The sequence below is a fragment of the Phalacrocorax aristotelis genome, chromosome 2 (assembly GCF_949628215.1).
Source record: "Phalacrocorax aristotelis chromosome 2, bGulAri2.1, whole genome shotgun sequence".
Lineage (NCBI taxonomy): Eukaryota > Metazoa > Chordata > Aves > Suliformes > Phalacrocoracidae > Phalacrocorax > Phalacrocorax aristotelis.
In genome coordinates this window covers 68,937,111-68,959,081 of record NC_134277.1, presented here as the reverse complement: position 1 = coordinate 68,959,081, position 21,971 = coordinate 68,937,111, and the positions used below count along the sequence as shown (strand labels likewise).

The following is a 21,971-nucleotide window of genomic DNA, read 5'->3' as shown; positions in this document are numbered from 1 at the left end:
TGCTTTGGGTTTTTCTTCTTTTTCCCTGTCATTTCACCGAAAGTAAATAGGAGATCAAGGCTTTTATGAAAGAATTATGTACTTAAACATGATATTCTCAGAGTAGGCTGGGTATTTAGTTAACTGTATTTTTCAGGGGTGGGGGGTGAGTATATTTTTTAATGCATTTTTTCCAGTTTTATGTATGTACAGATATATAAACAAGGCAAGAACCTTCTGGTGTGTATTTAGAAAGTGTTGTACTACTTAATCCTGAATAATGGTGGACATGTTTAATTTTTTAGCATCTGAAAATGTTATTTTACTGAATGCTAGTGGTAGTTGAGAGCGCCTTAAAATTCCCCCTTGGTGCCCTGGTATCAGCAGTTGCTATGGAAAAAAACCTGTGGTCTAACGTGGTGATGTTTTAAAAGCAGCTTTTCAGTAGCCAGGATGAGGAAGTACTGTGCTGAAGCTGTGAGGAAGATAACCCTAAGCCCTTAAATATGAGTAAAACTTTTTCTTTATTGCTCTCTTTTCAGCAATGATGTAGACATGGAAACAGATCACTACTCCAATGGGGTTGCTGAGACTTCATCCAATGGCTTCCTAAATGGTAGTTCTAAACATGATCACGAAATGGAAGAATGTGACACAGAAATGGGTCTGCAGTGATATTTCTTACATTTTTATTAAGTGATGGCAACAAGGTTATGTTTTTACTTGCAATGCTTCCCAACTTGAGAATTAGGGGTCCTAGCTCAAACCTTAATTATTTTTTTTTTCTTGTTTGTTTTGCTGCTGTTAGATGTAAATCTCGTAACCACTGCTTTAGGTGATCCAGTGTCAGTGTGAGAACAGGGGAAATTAGTAACTTGGGGATATTGAAACCAGTGTCAGTTTCTAAGGAAGTACCTTTGAGAAGAAACATCCTGTTGTGTCGCATGCCTGGGTCAGGGTTGGCAGGTCGCTTCTCCCTCTTCCCCAGCTCCTCTTACTGTTCATCGTTCTCATGGTGTGTTTGCATTCGTCAGTAAGAGTAGAAATTCCAAATCACTTACACTGAAGAATGCAAAGCGCTAGTGTTAAATGCTGAAGAAAAGAGCTACATTTTGGATCTGAGATGTTAAAGTTTTTCACCAAAAAAAAAAATCCTGTTTTACATAGTTGTGGTCTAAAAGATAACTTTGTTTTATCTAACCTGCTTTGTACTGTTGTACCTGCTGACGTTAGTGAGAAATGAGTATTTAAATGCCCCCTGATTGCCAGCACAGCATCAAAAGGCGCTGTTTGCTCTGTCAGTTCCTGTGCCGATTGTCCCTGTCCGGTGGAAGCAGTCAGATCGCCCGAGCACAGGCAGGCTGGAGCTTAGGCAGCGGTTGTTATTGCCGGCTGTGTCCGAAGAAGCGGAGGAATCCAGCCCAGCCACTTCTGTGGTTGCAGAACTAGCTTCTCAAGCAATTGATTTAAGCTGACATCAATTAATAGGTAGTTTAAATGAAATGTGAGACTCCAGACGGCGCTGGTAAACTTCCGGAATGCAGTAGTCCGCACGGATACCTGTGAACGCTGCACAGCTGTGAGGGTGCGTGCTGCGGCTGGTCGTGCAGCTTGGCTGGCAAACGCTAGGGAACCCTTGAAAAGCAAACGTAATTTTGTTACAGCCCTGGAGGGGGGAGATTCAAATTTCCAAGCTGTTTGTTTCCTGGCATTACGCTCTGAAACGGGGTCATAACAAGGCGTCACTTTTGTGACAGAAGGGACAAAACACTGCTTTGCTCTCTTGCAGCCTTTTCCACAGAGGCTTGCTGTGATGGACATGAAGCAGCTGCGCAGGGCGCAGAGTCGTTTGTGGGGTTTTTTTTACTGTAGCTGTTTTCTGCCTTTGGAAAGCGATGTCCTAGACTGGGCGGCAGCTAGCGACAAACACCGCTGCTTGAAGACCTGCGGGTGCTTCACCTTTTGTAAAAAAGAAATGTGGCTCCTTGGCCTACATTGTTTACTTCCCACGGTTTGAGTTTGGTGGTCTTTTTGGTGTTTTTTTTCCTTTTTGAAATATTTATATATTCTCCTTAGTGCTGTGTATGTAATGTTAATGTAAGGCAGATTTTTTTTCCAGAGGTGATATGCTCACATCTAAGGTGGGGAGGGAGAAAAGTAAAGCGGCCACTTAAAAATCCTTGTTTGAAATAGTGGTAAAATCAGAAAGAAGAATGGTTTTGTAATTAAAATGTACATCAAAATTCAGATTCAAAACTTGATTCTGTTGATGAAAAAAGGCAAGGAATGGATAAATGGGTTGTTTTGGATTTTTGTTTTGGTGTTTTTTTTGTTGGGGGGGGGGTGTTGTTTGGGTTTGTTGGTTTGTTTTTTTTTTTTAAAACCGGTTGCTTTACTTGTAAATTTATAAAAGGCAGAACTTTCAGAGAAGCCAAGGGTTGATTTTACTATTCATAAACTGCATCAATATCTTTTAAAACCACTAGTATTGGGCAATATTGTAGCAAACAATAAAGAAATTGATTGTACTGTTCTGCTTGATTACCAAAGAAGCCTGAAATGTCCAAATTATTAAGCTCTAGTACATTCTACAAGGAGTATGAACAGTCTAACCCATCGCCTTGTAGCAACATCCATCGTGGCTGTTGGGAAAGTTCAGGGGTTTTCACCCTCTATGAGCATTCCAGATTTGGTGGGTCTTCAGAATCGCAATGCCAAAGAATTACAAAACTGTGTGGACTTCTATTGTTATTATTAATTTTAAACTGCCGTAAAATTTTAGGGTGAAATTTGGTTCACAGCCTAGCTAGTTTAAAATCGACCATTGCAAAAGAAACAGCAGGTGTAGATGGGCTTTGCTGTTAATTACTGAGTCCCTTAATGCTTACGAAGGAGCAATTCAGCAGCGCTCGGGGTACGACTATGTTATGCCAAGGTCTTCGGCCCGACATGCTTTCTCTGAGAAGGCAGATGTCTGGAGCAAAATCAGTGCAGATTCTCTAGATCCATAGACTGTTACTGTCAGCCCTGTTCGCGGTGATGATGACGATATCGTTTTTGCAGAAGTAGATTCAAGTCAGTTAAGACGTCAGCTCTGCGGTGGCAGCCAGGCGGCTATTGAAAGAATGATCCATTTTGGAAGAGAATTGCAAGCGATGAGTGAGCAACTAAGAAGAGAATGTGGCAAAAACACAGCAAATAAGAAAATGCTTAAGGTACGTTTAATCTTGAAATCGTGGTGTTAAGGTGAATAACCGCGCTGCCTGGCGGGACCTTCCCACAGCTCGCGGCGCAGCAGTATTGGTCTGCTCGAACACCTGCAGTGAGGGTGGTTTTTCTTGTCCAAGAGCAGTGTTGTAGACAGCTGTGGCGTAGCGCTGCCTGTGTAGCACATTCCCAGGAAAGATAGTTTCATACTGTAATACAATTAAAACCAGAGGCTAATTCAGCACTTCCCTCTGTCTCATTGCTGACCAGGTAGCTTGGCCTCTCGAATCAAAGTGCCGTCTTCAGCTCTAATCATAAATGAACCGCAGGAAGGAGGATTGATGCAGGTGCCTAAAATGTGCTCTTTAGTACTCTGCTGTTAGTTTCCCGTGGTTTGAGACTGCTCTGGAAAAGAATTCCCCTGCCCAAACTGACTGTGTGCAACTTTCAGTCTCTTTTTACTTTCCCCATCACTTAGTAAAATACCATCAACTTTTGTCTTTCCATTGGGAAAAACGCTGCTTGCTCAAAATGTCCTGTTAGTTTTTTTTATCCTTTTGTATTGATGAAGGACACTGACAATCACCTTTGTGATTCTGAATCAAAACAGGCGAAGGAAATAGTCCTCGTTTCCACCAGTAGAATGTAACTGTGAGATGTAATTAAAAAAAAAAATCGTCTTTCCGCAGGATGCATTCAGTTTACTTGCATATTCCGATCCCTGGAGCAGCCCTGTCGGGAATCAGCTGGACCCGATACAAAGAGAACCTGTGTGCTCTGTCCTTAATAGTGCAATACTGGGTAAGAAAGGGCCTGGTGCCTTCTGCGCGTGGTACAGCACGCCTTTCCTTCCAGGCGCGTAGCACCGCTGCTCCCTGCGCGTCGTTTGCTGGGCTCGGTACTGGGCTGGCCGGGCGATTGGCAAAGTACAGCAAAGTTGTGGTATGCTCTTTTAGTGCAAGAGGTGTATTAATGTACCAGATGTAATGTCTTTGCTGCTACTGCTGCTCTTGTTCAAAGCAAAAGTGGGCCTGTTCAGTAATGGTGCTGGGCAGGGAACGTGCGTGTGTCACTTTGCTCCTGCTCTGTCTTGCTGTAAGAGCAACTTCACCGGTAAGCGCAGGAATTCTGAAATGAATGATTTAAGCAAGCTTAAAATTTAAGTTTTCAGTGGATTAGTATGAATGAATAACCATATGAGGAGTGGCTAAAGTCACTTGGTTTGTTCAGCCTGGAGAAGGGGGAGACTGGCCTCATTGTGGTCTGCAGCTTCCTCACAAGGGGAGGAGGAGGGACAGGCACGGATCTCTGACGACCGATGACAGGACCCGAGGGAATGGCAGGAAGATGTGCCAGGGGAGGTTTAGGTTGGATATTAGGAAAAGGGGCTTCCCCCAGAGGGTGGTGGAGCACTGGAACAGGCTCCCCAGGGAGGCAGTCACGGCACCAAGCCTGGTGATATTCTAGAAGCACTTGGACAACGCCCTCAGAGCCATGGTGTGAATTTGGGGCTGTCCTGTGCAGGGGCAGGAGCTGGGCTCGGTGATCCTTGTGGGTCCCTTCTGACTCAGGGAATTCTGTGATTCTGTGAAATCCATCAGGTATCTTAACTGCCACTGCGATTCTTTGATTTCAGAGACTCACAATCTGCCAAAGCAACCGCCACTTGCCCTAGCAATGGGCCAGGCGTCACAGTGTCTAGGCTTGATGGCTCGATCAGGAATTGGATCCTGCGCCTTCGCCACAGTGGAAGACTACCTACACTAGCTATGCATTTGGAGATCCGGAAGGTGCCGTGGCATATTCAATGTGGAAAGTTAGACCAGCTCTGCTGACTGGAATTTGGAATTTTAATTATGTACTAAGGACAAGTCTGTCGCTTTATGTTGCTTCCTAGTTTACAGCATGATGCAAATGATTTCTAACTTAGTGTTAGGAGAAAATGTCCATCTTTGAACCTCTTAAACAACTGAGAGTTGAAAATATCACTGATAATGTCGGACATCAAAATTGACAAGTACCAATCCTTCAAACGATTGTCCAAAACGAACCAAAAATCCTGCTACCTTGTGGTGGGGCGGAAGAACGGAAAACGCGGATGGATTCGCATGCGGGTGATGCAAATGTTGAGCAGGATGACTTGCCAACCTCCACCCCCGTTGTTACATAGTTCAATCAGTGTAATTTGCAAAATGCATAAACACCCGATGGTTTGGATATATAGTGTTGATGGGAAGAAATGATATTTTTTAATGTGTACTGTAAAACTTGAATTACTCAGGAGCTGAGTGAATATGTTTGTTGCTACTTACAATCCCAACCTGTTGATCTTAGTAGTTATTTTTGTTTTAACATGGTCTTTTCAACTTTGTTTCCTTGTTTAACTACAGACAGCTTCTGTTGTGTAGACTCACCAGTTTAACTGTTGTATTATAACAGTATTACATGTCAACACAGTGTGGTTATGACCTATTTATATAAAAACCAAATATTTAGTCAATTTACAGTCTTAATTTAATCTTTGTACACCTTGCATTTTTAAAAGTGCTTAAATAGTACTATATTGCAATAAAATGTAGTGATACCATAATTAACCAGCTATTAAAACCTTACTTCTACATACATGGTAGCATGGGCTCGTATGCTACATTTTCTTACTCCGAAGAGTCCTGCCCCACAGCAGCGGTCCTCACGTAGACCTGCGTGCTTGGGGCGATGGCTCGCTGGTCGAGCCGGAGCACGGCAGTGCTGGGCTGTTTGAAGGTACAGCTTTACTCTGTCCTTGCCCTTGAGCAAGCTGAGCTACCGATGGGAGCTTAGTGGAGGGGAAGGAACTCTTCTCCCTTGGCAACTACTTTCAGTCTGGCCAGTAGCATCTCTCCTATGTGAACTGACTTAATGAGCCTGGTATTAGGCCACAGCCTTCTTTAGAGATGCAGGTAACTGAAAAAGCAGGAATAATTGATTTTTGTAAGAAATGCAGCATACAGAACACCAAGTACAACATCGTTCCATCTTTATTCTCTGCAAAGGGGCTGCATCAGGGAGTAGGGCCCAGCTCTGCAAGCCTGGCCTTAACACCAGCTGTTCCAAGCCAGGGTTAAGGAGGGGCAGTCATGGCCCTGTCCCAGCTGTTTCCTCCGGAAGGGGGGAGGGAGAACAAGGAAGCCAGTTCAGGCACAGCTCTGTGAAGGTTTAGTGCCTGCTGGAGCTGAAAGCAGTGTGATGGAGAGGTGGGGGGAAAAAAAAAACCACCTTTGTTGGGTTGAGGCTAGCTTTCAGTAAAAGTCCTTAATAGCAGCTTCTGAAAAAACTTTTCACACTCCAGTTTTAAGCTGTGTCGCAAGCCAACGTTTTTTAAACCTTGTTGCTTTTTCTTTTTTCTCTTGCCCTAAAAAAAAAAAAAAAACCCAAACAAAAAAAACCTGTTAGTTACCGCTTCCTTAGCCTGTCTACTGCAGCATTTTGGAAAAGAACTGATGGGAAAGCTGCTGCTGCTGGCCAGGGGTGCTGCCTTGTTCCAGTCTCCTCCAGGAGGGTGGGGGCTGCAGCAGAGCTTTTACTTCTGAAGCACAACTGAAGAGCATCTCCCTGCCCAGGATCAGGCATGTCTGCCTCCAGCATTTGTGAGCCTTGTAGATTGTGCCCATGTGCCTGAGCGGTGGGGGGGCACGTACAAGCCTGTCCCTGCTCATTCCCGTCATGTCATTTTTTTTATGAGTGACAGGCACCAGTTCCCTGTGCTCACACCAAAGTTCTTGGCATCCCTGTTTTATGTGTATATGAAATGACCTCCAACAGCTCAGAGATTGTAGGCTGAACCAATTAAACTATTTCAACAGCTAAGCAGGGCTGTAGGTGCTGGTGCTGGCCCTTAATGTACCAAACATAAGGCAGTTGGTGGTTCTGAGGTTTTTTTTGTTTTGTTTTTTTAAGGTCAGTCTTGCACACCTGCCCCTGCAGGCTGTAGTGCCCTGCTGCCCTCCCCTCGCTGTTGGGTTCCTGGAGTGAGACACCAGCAGGCTCCAGCCCTCGACCATGGGAGTTTTGTTTTCCTTCTTCCTTTCAGCATGTACTTAAACCACATACGCATAAAGTAGTACCTACCCTTGACCTGTTTATACTCACCCCAAGATTTGTCCACAAACTGAACTGCAGCTTTTTTAACTGGGTTTTTCTTATTTTCAAGGGAAAAAAATTCATTTGCTGAAACAGAGATGAGTGTTAATTACTAAGCTTAACCCAGGCAACTAGATGCAGGCCCACCAATGGAAACCTGCTCACCTTGTGCCCGGTTGGCGTCTGGTCCGTACAGATGAGTGTTCAGGAAGTCTTTGGCAAGCTGTTGGTGGAGGCCTGTTAAATTCTGATCTTTTAAGCACACAGCTGTATAGTTTCCTTTTGACCTAGTTAAAAGATTTAAATCCCTGTAGCGTAGTTACAGAGCCCAGACCAGCAGCCACACAAGTTGATGTTCTGCTAGTCGAGCCCAGCAGCAGCCAGTGCTGGTTTCTGATGCTGAGCCAAGCTTTGTAGCAGCATTAAGAAAAAAAAAATACTGGACTGAGACTCTCAACCTGCCACCATCTACCTTTATGTGCCCCGCATAGGGCCTTGGGAGTCTTGAACTAGGCCTGCCAGAAGGCAGGGCAAGTCCTCTTATGGGGGCATCAGTGACAAAGAAGAAAAGGGAAAAATTGAAGCCTGAAATGCAGGAATTCAGCGTTCAACCACCAGACCTGCAGCCATCTATAAGAGTATGTCTACTGCTGTACTTACGGCTGCCCAGTTATTCACAGCAGTTACACATACATAATATATAAAAATTATTTTACAGATTTTCTATATACATGTGTGTATGTCTGTGCATATTTTACACATATGCTGTATCAGAAGCATGTTAAAGGCACTTTTAGCACAAAAATATGCTTCCAGCGGAAGAAGGGCAGGGGGAACATGGCCTTCCAGGAGGAACTGAGCGCAGCCAGGCAGAGGCAGAGCAGCTGCTGCAATGGCTGACCAGGCACCCCACATCACCTTCTCCTCCCAGCCTACCTGGCCCCCTTTTTACCCTTGTCTTTCTTCACCAGCTTTTGGACTCGACCTTGCCTCTCCTTCGTAGCCCCACCTCCGCAGCATTCACCTGGAGTAATTTAAATAGAAAACAGAAAAAAAATTCCCAAATGTTGAGTTAAAAGCTGTAAGCTGAAGAGGAATGAAACAACGAGGCTGCGAAAAATGTCTTCAGTTAACTCCAAGAGGCATTTTTCAGAAGCTCTGACTAGTAAGAACTAGGAAGCGTTGCCCTCACGGAAGGGCCGTGAGCAGGAGGGGAAGCAGCACACCTCAGGGGAGCCACCGTCGCCCTTTCTTGGTATAAACACCACAAAGTGGGATTCATCACAGGACAAAAATCCCACACGATGCAGCATCTACAAGTAATGCGCAAAGTGGAGTCCAGCCTCGGCTTCCTTCTTGCCGTTAAACAAGTACTGTGGGGCCTCAGCGTTCAAAGTAACATCCCATGCTCACCTCTTGTTTATGCCAACAGGTTTCTTTGCAGACAGTAATAAAAGGACGAAAAAGTAGCAGTTACACCTTCCGACTATTATAATTATGTGAGGTATGAGTGAGATGATGATAATTGTTTGAGAAGTTTTTTCTTGTGAAGTACTTCAAAGTACAGATGACGAGGGCTAGAAAACAGCAGCCCTGAATACTCTAGACTCTTAATTTTCCAGTTTAGGATTTGAAAATAGGCTGCCTACGTTTTCACAGATACCATGAAATCATAGTACAATATGTGAAGTATCAAGGTGATCAACAACTTTATCCAGGAATGGCCTTTGTAACTTAACAAATGCTAAATATTAAGCTCCCCCTGGTAATCCTTGCTTATTCTATTACAACACCTGCCCATTACTTCCTTAAACTCCTCGGGCTATTTTAAATGCGACTTCAGATTTTTCCTCAGATTTTTTTCTTCCTTGGCAACAGGTAATCTGTTCGATCCATTCAAGTTTCGGGCTTTCAGAAGGTCTCCCTGCCCGCCACAGGACCTAGCTCTAGCACAGGACCGACATCCCGAGGCAGCGGCACAACGCGCAGCAGCAGCGGCGTACCTGGGCTGTCTGCGGCACCCTGGCCCTCGGCTCTGCGGAATGAGAAAGCGACAGGTTACTCCCCCAATTCTCGCTCCTCCACCCGAAGGCGGGGAAGCCCCCGCCGGGCCCCGGAAGGGCTCCCCGCGGCACCCCCAGCACCCTCACCCTGCGGTGGGCGCAGCGGCCAGCTCCTGCAGCACGGCCTCGGGGAGCAGCTTCTGCCTCTGCGGGGGAGAGAGCGGGGTTAGCGGGGGCGTTAACACAGCGGTGCGGGGCGTGACGGGTCCCGCCGTACCTTCTGCTCCGCGAACAGCTCCTGGCGCCGCCGCCGCTTCTCCTTCAGCAGCTCCCGGTGCCTGCGGGGAGGCGGGAGGGGGTCTCAGCGCGGCCGCAGGGCCGGGGAGGGGAAGGGAAGGAGGCACTGGGCGGCTCGCTCGCGGGCGGCCGTTGGGGACGGGGAGGGGGGGGATGTGCGGCGTCTGTACCTGCGGGCCGCCTCCCCCACGAGCTTCCGCCGTGTCTCGGCCGCCTCCCTCGCCGCGCCGAAGGACACCTCCTCCGGGGCCTCGTCCTCCGAGGAGGGCGGGCTGAGGGCGGCCGTCGCCGCCGCCGGCCGCCTCCCGCGCCCCGCCATGGCCCCCCCACGCCACCCGCCTCACCTCCGCCCCGGAAGCGCTCCCGCCTGTCTTCCGCGGCGGGGCGCATGCGCACCCCACACGCACACACCCCCGGCCCCGTCCCTCTGTGGGGACGCCCCGCGGCCCGAGCCACTCCCCCTCGCGCCCAACGGTTTGCAGCCGCTCCATACAGACAGACAGGCGGACAGACAGCCGGAGAGGCGCCCGTTTATTGCCGCGGGGCGCAGGGGAGGGGAGGGGTCCCGGTCTCCCCCGCCGCCCCGTCCCTCAGGCGATGATCTCCGTCCGGTGGCGGGCCAGCGCCGGCGGCAGCGTGCTCCCGCAGGGGCCCGGGAAGTGGAACCTGGGGAGGGGGAGCCGGGTGAAGGGGGGGGGCGGGCGGGCGGGCGGCCAGTGCTGCCTCGGGGGAGGGGGGGTTAGGCCCGCGGGGAGCCGGGGCAGGCTCCGCTTCACACTCGGGAAAGGGCAGCTGTCTCTTCGGTGTGAGGCAATTCCACCGAGAGAGATCAATAATCTTTTCCTTACTTATTAGAAGAAAATAATCATAAAGGTTGGAAAAGACCTCTAAGATCATCAAACCCAACGGTCAACCCAACACCCCCATGCCTCCTAAATCATGCCCTGAAGTGCCACGTTCTACACATCTTTTAAATACCTCCAGGGATGGTGACTCCACCACCCCTCTGGGCAGCCTGTTCCTGTGCCTGACCGCTCTCTCAATAAAGACGTTTTTCCTAATATCCAATCTAAACCTCCCCTGGTGCAGCTTGAGGCCATTTCCTCTCATCCCATCGCTTGTTACTTGGGAAAAGAGACCGACCCCCACCTCACTACCACCTCCTTTCAGGTAGTTGTGGAGAACAATAAGGTCTCCCCTCAGCTTCCTGTTCTCCAGTCTAAACAACCCCAGCTCCCTCAGCCGCTCCTCATAAGACTTGTTCCCAAGCACAAGATCTCTAGATCACGTTTGTTTAAAAACTTCCTAAGCATTTTAGCAGTTCAATGCAGAAGGCAATGAAGATGGGGCGGCGGGGTGAATGACTGAAGCTTGCTAGTTGAAAGCTGATCAGCTTTACCTGAATCTATTTGTAGCAGGAGTAGTTTCCATGTTAAATTCTGCAACTGGCACTCCTCTGGCGGATACCTGAGGGGCAAACATAGCAGCAGGGTACACCACGGAGGAGGTCCCGACCTGCAGGGACAGGGTGAATAATCACGAGTGGAGGAGACCAATAGTTAAACAGACAAAACCAAACCAACCCACAAGGTAAGGTCCCTTCTCAGAACACTGGATCTGCAAAACCGCTAAAGCATGGAAGATCGCTATAGAAATGACACCAAATCACTACATTTAGTGTCACTGCATATGTAGCTACTTAACACAGCATTAAGAATCGGGAATTGTTTCTCTGATGCAACCCAGATAAGCCTGTTTGGGGATTGTAACTGTAGATGAACAAAAAAATCCCAGAAACAAAATGGCAGACTTTGATTTCGGGGAGGGGGGGGAAAACAACCAAACAAAATGCCCCTTCTGTTACTTGAGGTTATTTTCTGAAGGGCACACAATATTCTGAGCAAGTGTTTTGGTCAGCGACCTGGAACCTACATGGCACGTAACCAACCTCACAGAAAAGCAGCACATGGTAACAGCCAGCTACCTTCTCAACATTTTGTAACTTTTTTTTTTTTAAACTGAGCATCAAAAGAATTCTGTTTTTCACTGTCTGAGAAATTAAAATATTAGCTGACCTCCAGCACTTGAGCCTCTAACACCTGCATACCCTAACCACAGCCTGTGGACGCCAGCTGACCAAGGCGCACTCATGCCGAACCTGGTCACTTCTGAGCAGCACACGTAAATTTTCAAACTTTGTGGCCTTTTCATGATTTACGCTTGACGCTAGAGAGCCCTGTGGGGAAGTGCGGATGCATCTCCTTTACCCAGGCGGTGCGACGCCTTTGGCGTGGCTTCCCCGCTGGTGAAGAGGCTGGGTAGCAAAAGCATCGCTCACCACCAAGCAGAGGTCGCAGATCTCGAGCTCCTTCTCAACCTCTGTGAGGATGTCAGGGTCCAGGGTTTCACCGAACCACACCACGTGGGGACGGAGGAGCCCGTTGCAGCCATCTTCCTCACACCTGTTTAAAAATCACAGAGAGACAGCATTATGCCACCAACGTGGACACTTCAAGCTGCGAAACGGCAAAGCAGTTTTCATTCTCGTTTGGACACACTTTACGTGCCCTCAGTCTTTCTTTCTCCCTCCTCTTTCACAGCCCTCCCCGCACCCTCCTCTACCATGTGCTGGGCCGAAGGCAGCTGGTGCTGTGCCACATGCGTGTGGGAAGCACACACGTGCTGCCTGCTCACACAGAACGGGTGGCTGAACAGTCATTTGACTCAGATACTTAATAGTGTCTTCTTCCCCTTATTCAGCTTCTGAAATGCATTAAACTTGAAAACATAGTACGTGACGCAGACCTCGGCCTCCACCAGCTTTAACAAACCAGCCAACAAATTTTTAAGGAGAAAATGAAGTTAGCCTCTTTTCCTTAGGAACCTGATGAAAAATACAGTGGCTTCTTGCATCTGCAACTAGCTACAGCAAAGCTTCAGCCACTACAAAAAAGCACCATGGCACATTTAATGCCTGCAAGGGGCTACGGAGTGGCTGTACCCCAGCACAGCACTGCAGACTAACAGCAGGTAGCCCCTGCAAAGTAACAAAAAGTTCACTGTGTAGCACTTAGTTTCTTACTGCAGCTCTCCTATGACTCCGCTTACTACAACCCCCAAGAATTCAGGCATGTTTCAGCTTGATGCCCAAGTACACAAGCACATGGTCCCTTTAGCATCCTGGTAAACTTCTAGTACAACAGCTCCTGGTCTCTGCTGTTCCCTGTGATGCCAGGTTTAGATTTAAACTCAGTTCTCTGGGGGAAGATTCCCATCTCTTTTTCTCCTGTAGAATGTTTCTGTGTCCTTCCAAAACTACATGAACAGTAACGTAAGCCTTTGAGACACATGTGGTATGAAGAGGTAACAGCAAAAACCAGAGGTCCATACATACTGAGGAAGGTCTTCCACTGGAATGGTGGCGTCTTCTGCTTCAGGATCTGGAGCCCTGCATTTACAAAATTGAAATACATGTTCAGTCATACAAAGCACACTCCATGTATTAATAAAAACTTAGCATTCTCTAAGGCACGCTCTCCAATCAAGGAATCTTTGCAACTTTAGCCACCTTCAACATGTGCTCCAACCCTAAAATGCCACACATGGGGTGGGCAGGCTTTCCTCCAGAATTATCCCAGAGCTAAGCAGCTGTGATAAGCTGGTCAAAGCCTGTCGAAGGCACAACAAATATTTATGTAGCCATCTAAAGATCTGGTGAAATGCAAAGGGAAAAAAAACCCTAAAAATCTATGAGCATATGTCTGTCATCCCCCCAGCCCTTATTTTTCATGGTGAAGGAAAGAGGATGGCTAGAAAAAGGAGACTGAAGGCTTCTTCCGCAGCTTTTTAAGTTGCGGAAATCCTGGGAACTGATGCTTCCCTCCTGATTGTTTCACGCATCTGTATTCCGAGACCTGTAACCATGAGAATCTTATTGACAAGTTGAAGGACAAAAGCTACCCGGGGCTCAAGAGGTGCAGAAGAGGGAAATCCATGTATGAAGCGATGACAGTCCAATTTAAGGAATAAGCATCCAACTTAATAAAAACTCCTGGAAGGTGAAGAGGACGGGAGTAAACACATGTTCTCAAAGACTGCAGTTTGCTGGTGTGCAATATGAGGGTTTCAGACCATCTGAAATTGTCCTAATTAAAACATCTATAACGCTGCACTACTTGGAGGTTAACAGTTATCCATTCACAGACTTACGGTATCATGGGTTCTCACTGAAGTTACCGAACAGTATACTCACATTTCAAAACAGCTGTGTAACATTTAAGCATTAATACTACTAAAGGAAAATGAGGTGGTCGGCCGAAACCCCTGCATGCTCCTGAAATGGCTCCTTTTCTACTGAACAGCAGAAAACAGAAGTAGACAGAACAGAAGTAGAAAATACAGAGAGTTTCCAAGGCAGGTGTTATTACCCTTTCCCAGCCAACGCGGGGCATATTGGACTCTTGTAATTCACAGTCACGTTTCCACAGTTGGTGCATCGAGTTTTAAATAAACTACCTGAAACGCACAAAAAGAAAACATCAGGGACCAAGCGAGCGCTCTGAGGCACGGCTTCGCAAACAAATGGTCACGTTTACCCCCGACAGCCTTTACTTGGCTTCAAAGACTCTACCTTGCAGGTAAATTACTACACGAACCGAACAGCCAAGCATTGAAACCTGGCAGCATTGTGAAGGAGATGGTATTTATACCGCGCGTACACACGCTTTTGTTCAGCAACCCAAGGCGACCGGTGTCACAGTTAAGCACAAAGTGGGCCCGGCAAGGACTGACACAGCCCTTCCAGCTGAAAGGCCACCATGAACAGCAGCAACAGTCACTCTAAACTATGATCTGCCACCTTGTTCTACCACACGAGCGATACACAGCCTCCTAACAGCATCTCAGAAGAAAAACATTATTTTAAAATATCACTGAGGGAGAGAATTTCTGCTTATTGCTTTTCCCCCTAAATCAGAAACGTTTTCTAAGAAAAAAAAAAAAAACATCCCAGTTAACACTGTTTTGTTTTATGCAAAACTCCCCAACCGCATGACTTCTGTAGCATTAGTAACGTGCTGTAGTGATGCACAATATTACCGAGAGCTCAAAATGGTTTATATTTTGTAAAGGCTAAGGCTATAGTTAAACTATACCCAAGGCTTTATCCTTGGATCCAGAGCTGCAAAGAAATTTGAGCCAGTTTCCTGCATCCAAATCACAAAGTAGGGGTGGGATATCCCATTTAAACCTTCCGCAATACCTAGAATTAAGAAGCATCATAGTGCTAGAGGACCAGGATGGGACTTTGTCCCAGGAGACTCCCACTCTGCTGCAGGGCCTGCGGAGTGAAGGCACCTCACAAGATGGAGAAAGGCCTCCTCACACTCCGTTTCCTCCACTCCTGTAAAGTATTTAATCAGATCCAAAAACCCCACTGACCCCCACGCGCTGCACCTGCGTTGTGCTCCTTTGGGCTTTGCTGGAGAGAGGGTGGGAGCAAGGAACGCTGCTAACCATAGGGAAGAGAGAGGGAACACCACTGGGCGTAGGAGGAAAAGGTAAGGGAATCCCATCTGTTCCCAGCCCTCCTTCCTCCTGTAGCCCGGGACTGCGCAGGGGGGTCTTCAAAGGGTAGGACGGGACAGAGGAACGCAGCCAAGTAGCGGAGCAGAAAGCAGCAGCGACGGCGAGACCAGTCTTGCCAATGCACTTTTTATGGGTAGCAATACCGGCGTGGCACCGCCGCTACCAGAGAGCGGAGGTACTCAGTGGATTATTTCTCCCTTTTCTAAGCAAAATCAGCCAAGTGTCACTATTCACACGCATTCATGTGGACGTGAGGCAAAACTGAGCTAGTGGGAAGGGAGAAGCTGTTCCTGTGTACTGTCGGAATCCTTTAAAAAGAGAAAGATGAGAACTAAAGAGATGCTATGAAGTAGCCGAAACAACTTCCAAAAGAGAACAGGGTGACACTGTGAATAACTTCATGCAAGCTATTATCATTTTAAAGACATGCTTCTTTTCTCCCAGTACCTATCCTGCTCTCCTTTCTGCCCCGCAAGTCTGCTGGCCTGTAGCAGACAGGTAAGCTGATTCTTACCGTGAATTTCTATGAGGTGCTTTGTGCCTGCCTTTCTGTGTAGTTCATCAATATTCTGAGTGATGACCACAACGCTCCTTCCCTGCTTGCTCAGTCGCCTTTCGCACTCCGCGATGGCAATATGCGCAGGATTCGGATGTTTACTCAACATCACCTCCCGGCGATAATGGTAAAATTCCCACACACGAGAAGGGTTTCGCGCAAAAGCCTCCGGCGTGGCCAACTCCTGGAAAAGACGGAACAATTCGTTCTACCTACGGAAGGGCAAGAGCACCCCCTCCCCAAGTGAGGGCTGCTAGCACACTGCCATTTGCCCACTACCAGCGTAACAAGATAATCAAAAGCAGGTTATTTATAATCAGAGGCAGCTGACAAGAAGACAGCTCCATAGCCCTTATGAGGATGAGGAGTCAAAGTCTCTTATTAAATGAGGAAATAACTGATATCAGTAGCGTGGTACATGGTTTTACATAGTACATTCTGATGTTACTCTCTGCTGCCCTACCAAGCCATTAGGAGTTTAGTACAGCACAAAGGAAGATGAGATGTTTCAATGCACATGATTTTTGGCATTCAAACCCCTCTTTTCCACAGCAGCCATAAAACTCAGCATTGCGTGGGTGTATTTCCTTTGCTAGCAATTTCTCTCCTGCCTTAATTTAAGGGCAACATGAGCCAAATTGCAGCCATTATCAAAACCAAAGTCTAATGTGTTGCCTTTTATGTGCTGGTAAAATCTAAGCTATACTTTTCACAGTAACTTTAACTTTGCCGTATCTTTTTTCACAACGAGGAGTAGCTCAGTCTAACGCTTCATTCTGCCGATACAAAAACGCTGAACGCAAGCTTTCCGATGCAGAAGGACCAGGCACTTAGACACACGTATGCTTTATTTTAATTGACAGTCACTGGAAGAAATCTAAAGAATCAAACCATTCTGAAAAACTTGTCTCTCTGACCCCTTTGTAGCTTCATCAACTCTTTCAGGAACGCTGTCATTAAAAACCATAAAGGCCACGAACGCGATTGCAGCGTTTGGGGTGGCGGCTGCAGACAGCGTAACGGTTACTCGACATGTTCGCAGCACCACACAGGATCAGACTCACGAGGCGCTTATACAATTCGCACACTCTGGTGCTCGCTGCTGCTCCACTCCACCTCCTCTCCCACCCCGGAGGCTCCCAACGCTGGCAAGACCACAACAGCAGGAGAGACAGAGCTTGTGGGAGGGTTAAAGGCTGAGAGGAACTCTTCCCCCGAACGAAAAAACAAAAAATCCTAAAATGTTTTTAAAGAGCGTCATGAGAAACCAAGATTAAAAGAAAACAACTAGTCGGCATAACCAGTTCTGTCCTTTGTTATTTTGGTAAAACATTCTTAAGAGTTTAAAACGTGAAAGGCCCCAGGAGGTAGGAAAACAGTGAGAGTGTCAAAAGATGAGCCAACAGCTAAGCTGCAAGGCAGCGAGAAAACAGGGACGGTAGAAAGACCCAGAGCTGTTTGCAGAAACATTGTTTTTCCCAAACAGCTGATAAACCAAACAACAAAGCGGCCGCCCCAGGCCACAGGGAATAGCTGCTGACAGAGCTGTAGGGAGAGCTCTGCGCCCCCCGTACCACCATGCCACGGGAGCCCTTCCACCCTCTCTGAGGCACCCAGCTGCTTCTGAGGTCTCGTGCTCACCTACCTGGCGGGTTGCGAAGCACGGCTGCGCAGGCACGTGCCACCAGTACGTACCTGGGCTTGCCACTTTCTCCAGAAGCCTCCGGCCCCTCTGAAGGTAGGAACTCCGCTCTCTGCACTAACACCTGCTCCTGTGATAATGGCTATATGCTTCGCTTTGGCAAACACTTCTCGAAAATCAGCCATATCTATGCGCAGGGAGGAAAAACAAAGAGCCGTTCCAACACTTATGCTTTTACGTAAGGGGCCGCACAGACAGTGTCGGCAGACTCACGCATCCAGAAATGAAGTCACCTCGCATGACTTCAGTTTCAGAAGGCTAATTTGTTTCTGTAGATTGCAGTTTGAAGGGCAATTCCTGGAGATCCTCAAAAATGCATATGAGCAAGCCCAGTGGAGCAACATGTTATTAACCTATGAATATACTCAATATTTAAGAGACTGAGCCTTAAACTAAAACCCTACATTAGATGCTACCACGATAACCACTGCTGCCGCCACCACCACCCAGGAACAGTTTACTTCCTAATCCTAAGACCCTGAGACAAAACATATTTACGTTTAGGTACAAAGTATCACATTCAAAATTAAGGTCACTTGGGAAAACACATTTCCTTCTGAGCCATCTTGCCCATCTTGTAGGTTCACAATTGTATTTTCTATTTTTGAATGTATATTCCCTCCACTTTTCCCTGTATGGTAAAGTGGCTTGGGAAGAAAGTGGGAAATTTCCTTTGCATTTTTCTGAAAACAAGATTAAAAAGGAACATGTTAGCTAAAGAGAGAAAAAAAACCCAACCTCTTCTGGTTTACCTCAGATATTAATTTTAAAGCAATACATTTTAGAATCAGAATGGCTGAGGTGGGAGGGGACCTCTGGAGATGGACTAGTCTGAACCCCCCCCACTCAAGCAGGGTCGGCCAGAGCAGACTGTCCGGGATCATGTCCAGCCAGGTGGCTTCTGAGTACCTCTAAGGACTGAGACTCCACCACCTCTCTCTGCACAACCCATTCCAGTGTTTGCCTGGTAAAAAAAAAAAAACACGTTCCTATGTTCTGATAGAATCTCATGTGTTTTAGTTTGTGTCTATTGTCTCGTGTCCTGTCACTGGGCACTGCTGAGAAGAGTTTGCCTTGTCTTCATTCCCTCCCATCAGGTATTTTTATGCATTGATAAGACACCCCTGAGCCCGGTCTCCTCCAGGCTGAACAGTCCCAGCTTTCCCAGCCTCTCCCCATATGTCAGATGCTTCAAGCTATTAACTGTCTTTGTGGCCCTTCGCTGGACTCTCTCCAGTAAGTCCATGTCTCTCATACCGGCGAGCCCTGCACTGGACCCAGCGCCCCAGGAGTCTCACCAGGGCTGAGCAGGGGGGAAGGGTCACCTCCCTCCACCTGCTGGGGATGTTCTCCCGAGTGCAGCCCGGGACACCCGTTAGTCTTTGTTGCCACAAGGGCTCATCGCTGGCTCGTAGTCAACTCAGCATCCACCAGGACCCTCAGGGCCTCTTCTGGTGAGCTGCTTTCCAGCCGGTCAGCCCCAGCCCGTCCTGGCACCTGGGGCTATTCCTCCCCAGGGGCAGGGCTGGGCATTGCCATTTGCTGAAATGCATGAGGTTCCTGCCAGCCCATTCCTCCAGCCTGTCCAGGTCCCTCTGGATGGCAACATGACCATCAGGCATATCAGCCACTCCTCCCAGTTTTGGGTCATCTAGAAACTGGCTGTGCATACGCTCTGCCCCATCATACAGAGCATTAATGAAGCTGTTAAACAATGCTGGCCCCAGTATTGACTCCTACAATGCACTTCTCATGACTGGGCTCCAGCTGGACTTTGGGCCACTGATCACAACCCTCCACCTTCAAAATTCACTACGTGTTTTGTTTTGTTTTTTAAATCAAATGCAGGTAAGTTTTTATACGGAGTGACAGTACTGGAGAAGCCCCAGGACCCACAGCATAAGCGCCGTAGAACTGGGCACAGAACAGGACGATTCTGATGCTCCAACTGCTGTAGTAAACCAAACCTCACAATGCCCTTGAACATGCCGAAATCAGAACAAACATCCTCCTAGTCCAGCCTCTGACAGCAGCCAAACACCGATGATGCTCAAGATGGCAGGAAAAACAAGCACACCTTGGTGACCCAACTCTTAGGGATTTTACTATTATACCTGTGAAGTTCTGTGCATGGTTTTCAAATTAAAACACGTTCTCAAATTAAAAAAGCAAAACCAAAAAAAGCCAAAACAAACAAAAAGAGGATATTTGCTACTACCAGACTGAACAAGGCTCCTGGGGTTACCCAATACCCTGCTCCTGAGTTGTTACAAATGCTTGGGGCCCTCCATAATTCTTGTACAAAGAAATTAGGAGTGAGTTTTATTACCCATTAGGATTATGAAAAGGAAAGGCAATTAATTAGCATATGTTTATGTGCATAAATTATAAAGACACAAATCACCAGGCAAACATGCTAACTGCAACTCTACAACAGCTATCCATAGAAGATAAAGTTTAGCAACTGAAAAAAGAGATTCAACTTCATACTCTTCTAAGCACTTCCAATTAAACTATAGATTCTGCCTATTACACAGAGCCTTCTAGAACTTTATATTCAACATCTGTCCAGGGTACCAAAGGAAACAAAGAGATGTCTTACTTGAACTAGGACGAGCCATTTCAAAGCAAAACTTCTGTTTCTTTGAAGAAGAAGCCTGAAGTCCACAATACGCTTGGGAAACCAACCTTCTAGCAGTAAATTGAAAGAGACTCATCAGCATCCCTCGGAAGCACGTTACCTGAGAAGAAATAAATGAAATGCAAGCGGCGCATTTAGGTAGCGTATTTCTGCTAGCTCCCTGTAAGGAGTTCCCCATAAAGAACCAGGTTGAAATGTTATTCGTGTTTTTCTCCCACGCACCACTCAGCCAAATAGTTTTATGTTTTGGAGGCATTCACCACCACGGTATTTCTGCTTTACGAGTCCATAAAACGCTCCCTGCGATCTAAGAGGGCTGGTGCCTACTCCCTTGATGATAAAGGCTATCGCAAGGCCTTTGATTCCCCCGAGCTGCAAAACACAGACATCTCAAATCTGACACCCCCCCGGAACGGGATGACCACTTTTGTGTGGTTTTGCTTCCAGTTAGACCTTAAATACATTTGCGCACGCACAAGAACACACCGTCGCGGGTTTTTTCTTGTCTAATATTTACCTCACGCAATGCTTTTAAATTTCGCTGCCTCACGGCCAAAGAGACTCCCGGGGGGATACGACCCTCAAAAGGGGGAAAAAAAACCAACCCGACGGCCGCATCGGGAGGAAGCCGCGGCACCAAGCCCCGGCGGGCGGCGAGCCTACGTGCAGCCGCCCGCCTGCGGAAGGGCGAAGAGACGAACGGCGAGGCGGGAACGGCCGCCGCCGCCTCCCCCTCAGCGCAGCTCCGTTCCCGCCCCGGGGAGTCCGCGGGTTCGCGCCCCGCCGGGGGTACTTACCTCAGCGGCGCTGACCGGGGACAACCGCGGTCGTTCGGCGCTGAGGACGAGGCGTGCGCCGCTGCACGTCCCCCGCCCCGGGTTTGCGACGGGGCCGGCCCTCGCTCCGCTCCGCCCTCGCCGCTGTTAAAGGCTCCCAGAACTCCCGGCCAGCACCGGGTGCGGAGGCTGCAGGGGGTGGTTGAGGCGGGAGGGGAAGGGAAGGATGGGGTGGAGCCCTCAGCCGTGCGCTTCGGTGTCTCACGTAACGCCAGAACCAACACGCATTTGATTAAATGACACCCAAGGAGGTGGCTTTTCCAGTGTTCCCCCTCAGATATTTCGCAGTTCACACGTTCACCAATTAAACTCTTGGTCGCTGCTATGCTAACGTGACTTGGACGTTCATAGCATTAAAAAAAAACCCCATGCTGCCAGCTCGCTCTCAATTTCCACAGTTTTCATGAGGAAAGTTTTCCTCACAGCTTATTTTTCTGCAGAAACAAGACAGCAACTGCTTCATCCAGCTGCTTCCTCTCCACCCTTCCCCAACAACTCTCTAGTCCTTTCCAGTCAAGTTAGAATGTCAATTTTTTTTCCTTTGGATCCTGTAAATTACCAGCTAAACAGACAAGGAGGTCCCTAAAACATGTACACAAACGTGGGAAAGGCAAGTCCCACCATATTGCAGAAGTCTTTTTAAGTCCACTACCTGCTGACCAGCCCACACAGCCAGGGCGCAGCTCCTGCCTTCAACCCGAACCCTAGCTACAGGCCACGGGGAGCTACAGGCGGAAAGCATGGGGCACAGGCAGCACCAAGGCAGGGTGGGAGAGCGCCCAGAGGTTGCTGCCAGGGGCTTGCAGCCCATGTCTCATTCATTACACTGCTTCATAGTCCTTCTTGTTACTCACATCGTAACAGCATGTCATATTTCGCCTCCAGCTGCAAACACGAAGGAAGCCTTTTGCGGGGGAACGTTTGAGGCAGCCAGCAGCACTGACCGAACACTGGGCTTTTGCTCAGTGGACTGTAACAGATTTTCTCTGAAGGCTCTGGCTGAATCTCCATAAAGGCATGTGTGCTTGAAAAAACAACACATAAT

General features: G+C 47.8%; 3 protein-coding genes across 5 annotated transcripts in view; 1 reads left to right on the top strand and 2 right to left on the bottom strand.

The window, feature by feature from the left end:
- RANBP9 (RAN binding protein 9) overlaps positions 1-5,776 on the top strand; it is a 41,769-nt gene extending 35,993 nt beyond the window's left edge. The window contains exons 11-14 of one of the 2 annotated variants that reach the window (XM_075083949.1): positions 522-595; positions 3,043-3,194; positions 3,876-3,987; positions 4,823-5,776. In XM_075083949.1, the coding sequence (XP_074940050.1) occupies positions 522-595; positions 3,043-3,194; positions 3,876-3,987; positions 4,823-4,953 (469 nt within the window). In that variant the 3' untranslated portion in view covers positions 4,954-5,776. Of the gene's footprint in view, positions 1-521; positions 644-3,042; positions 3,195-3,875; positions 3,988-4,822 lie in introns of both variants that reach the window. The other variant, XM_075083948.1, reaches the window with a different exon arrangement.
- Positions 5,777-6,185: 409 nt separating this feature from the next.
- NOL7 (nucleolar protein 7) lies at positions 6,186-9,978 on the bottom strand. The gene is made up of 8 exons (XM_075083952.1): positions 9,776-9,978; positions 9,586-9,646; positions 9,456-9,514; positions 9,309-9,340; positions 8,242-8,329; positions 7,471-7,592; positions 7,315-7,392; positions 6,186-6,577 (listed from the first exon to the last, which is right to left on the bottom strand). Exons 1-8 carry the CDS (start codon positions 9,922-9,924, stop codon positions 6,504-6,506), a joined length of 663 nt encoding a protein of 220 aa, XP_074940053.1. The 5' UTR covers positions 9,925-9,978; the 3' UTR covers positions 6,186-6,503.
- Positions 9,979-10,115: 137 nt separating this feature from the next.
- Positions 10,116-21,000, bottom strand: SIRT5 (sirtuin 5). Of its 2 annotated transcripts, none has more exons than XM_075083950.1 (9): positions 20,888-21,000; positions 20,052-20,190; positions 17,443-17,576; positions 15,706-15,931; positions 14,033-14,120; positions 13,000-13,053; positions 11,944-12,067; positions 11,005-11,120; positions 10,116-10,271 (listed from the first exon to the last, which is right to left on the bottom strand). In XM_075083950.1, the coding sequence occupies exons 2-9, from the start codon at positions 20,170-20,172 to the stop codon at positions 10,196-10,198; spliced, it is 939 nt and encodes a 312-aa protein (XP_074940051.1). In that variant the 5' UTR covers positions 20,173-20,190; positions 20,888-21,000; the 3' UTR covers positions 10,116-10,195. The 2 variants fall into 2 exon arrangements, with proteins under 2 accessions (XP_074940051.1, XP_074940052.1); XM_075083951.1 differs by having other exon boundaries at positions 20,608-20,935.
- Positions 21,001-21,971: the final 971 nt, after the last annotated feature.

What these genes read in the sequence shown, in the direction of transcription:
- NOL7 (XM_075083952.1), bottom strand. Translation starts at nt 9,924, where the DNA reads ATGGCGGGGCGCGGGAGGCGGCCGGCGGCGGCGACGGCCGCCCTCAGC. An exon ending in AGACGCCAACCGGGCACAAG is followed by an intron (nt 7,393 to 7,470) that starts GTGAGCAGGTTT and finishes TCTCTGTTTCAG; the next exon opens with CAAATGAATTTTTTTCCCTT. An exon ending in GTTTGTGGACAAATCTTGGG is followed by an intron (nt 6,578 to 7,314) that starts GTGAGTATAAAC and finishes TTTTTTTTTTAG; the next exon opens with GGCAAGAGAAAAAAGAAAAA.
- SIRT5 (XM_075083950.1), bottom strand. Translation starts at nt 20,172, where the DNA reads ATGCTGATGAGTCTCTTTCAATTTACTGCTAGAAGGTTGGTTTCCCAA. An exon ending in AATGGCTCGTCCTAGTTCAA is followed by an intron (nt 17,577 to 20,051) that starts GTAAGACATCTC and finishes CCCTGCGCATAG; the next exon opens with ATATGGCTGATTTTCGAGAA. An exon ending in GCACCTCATAGAAATTCACG is followed by an intron (nt 14,121 to 15,705) that starts GTAAGAATCAGC and finishes TGTGCGTTTCAG; the next exon opens with GTAGTTTATTTAAAACTCGA.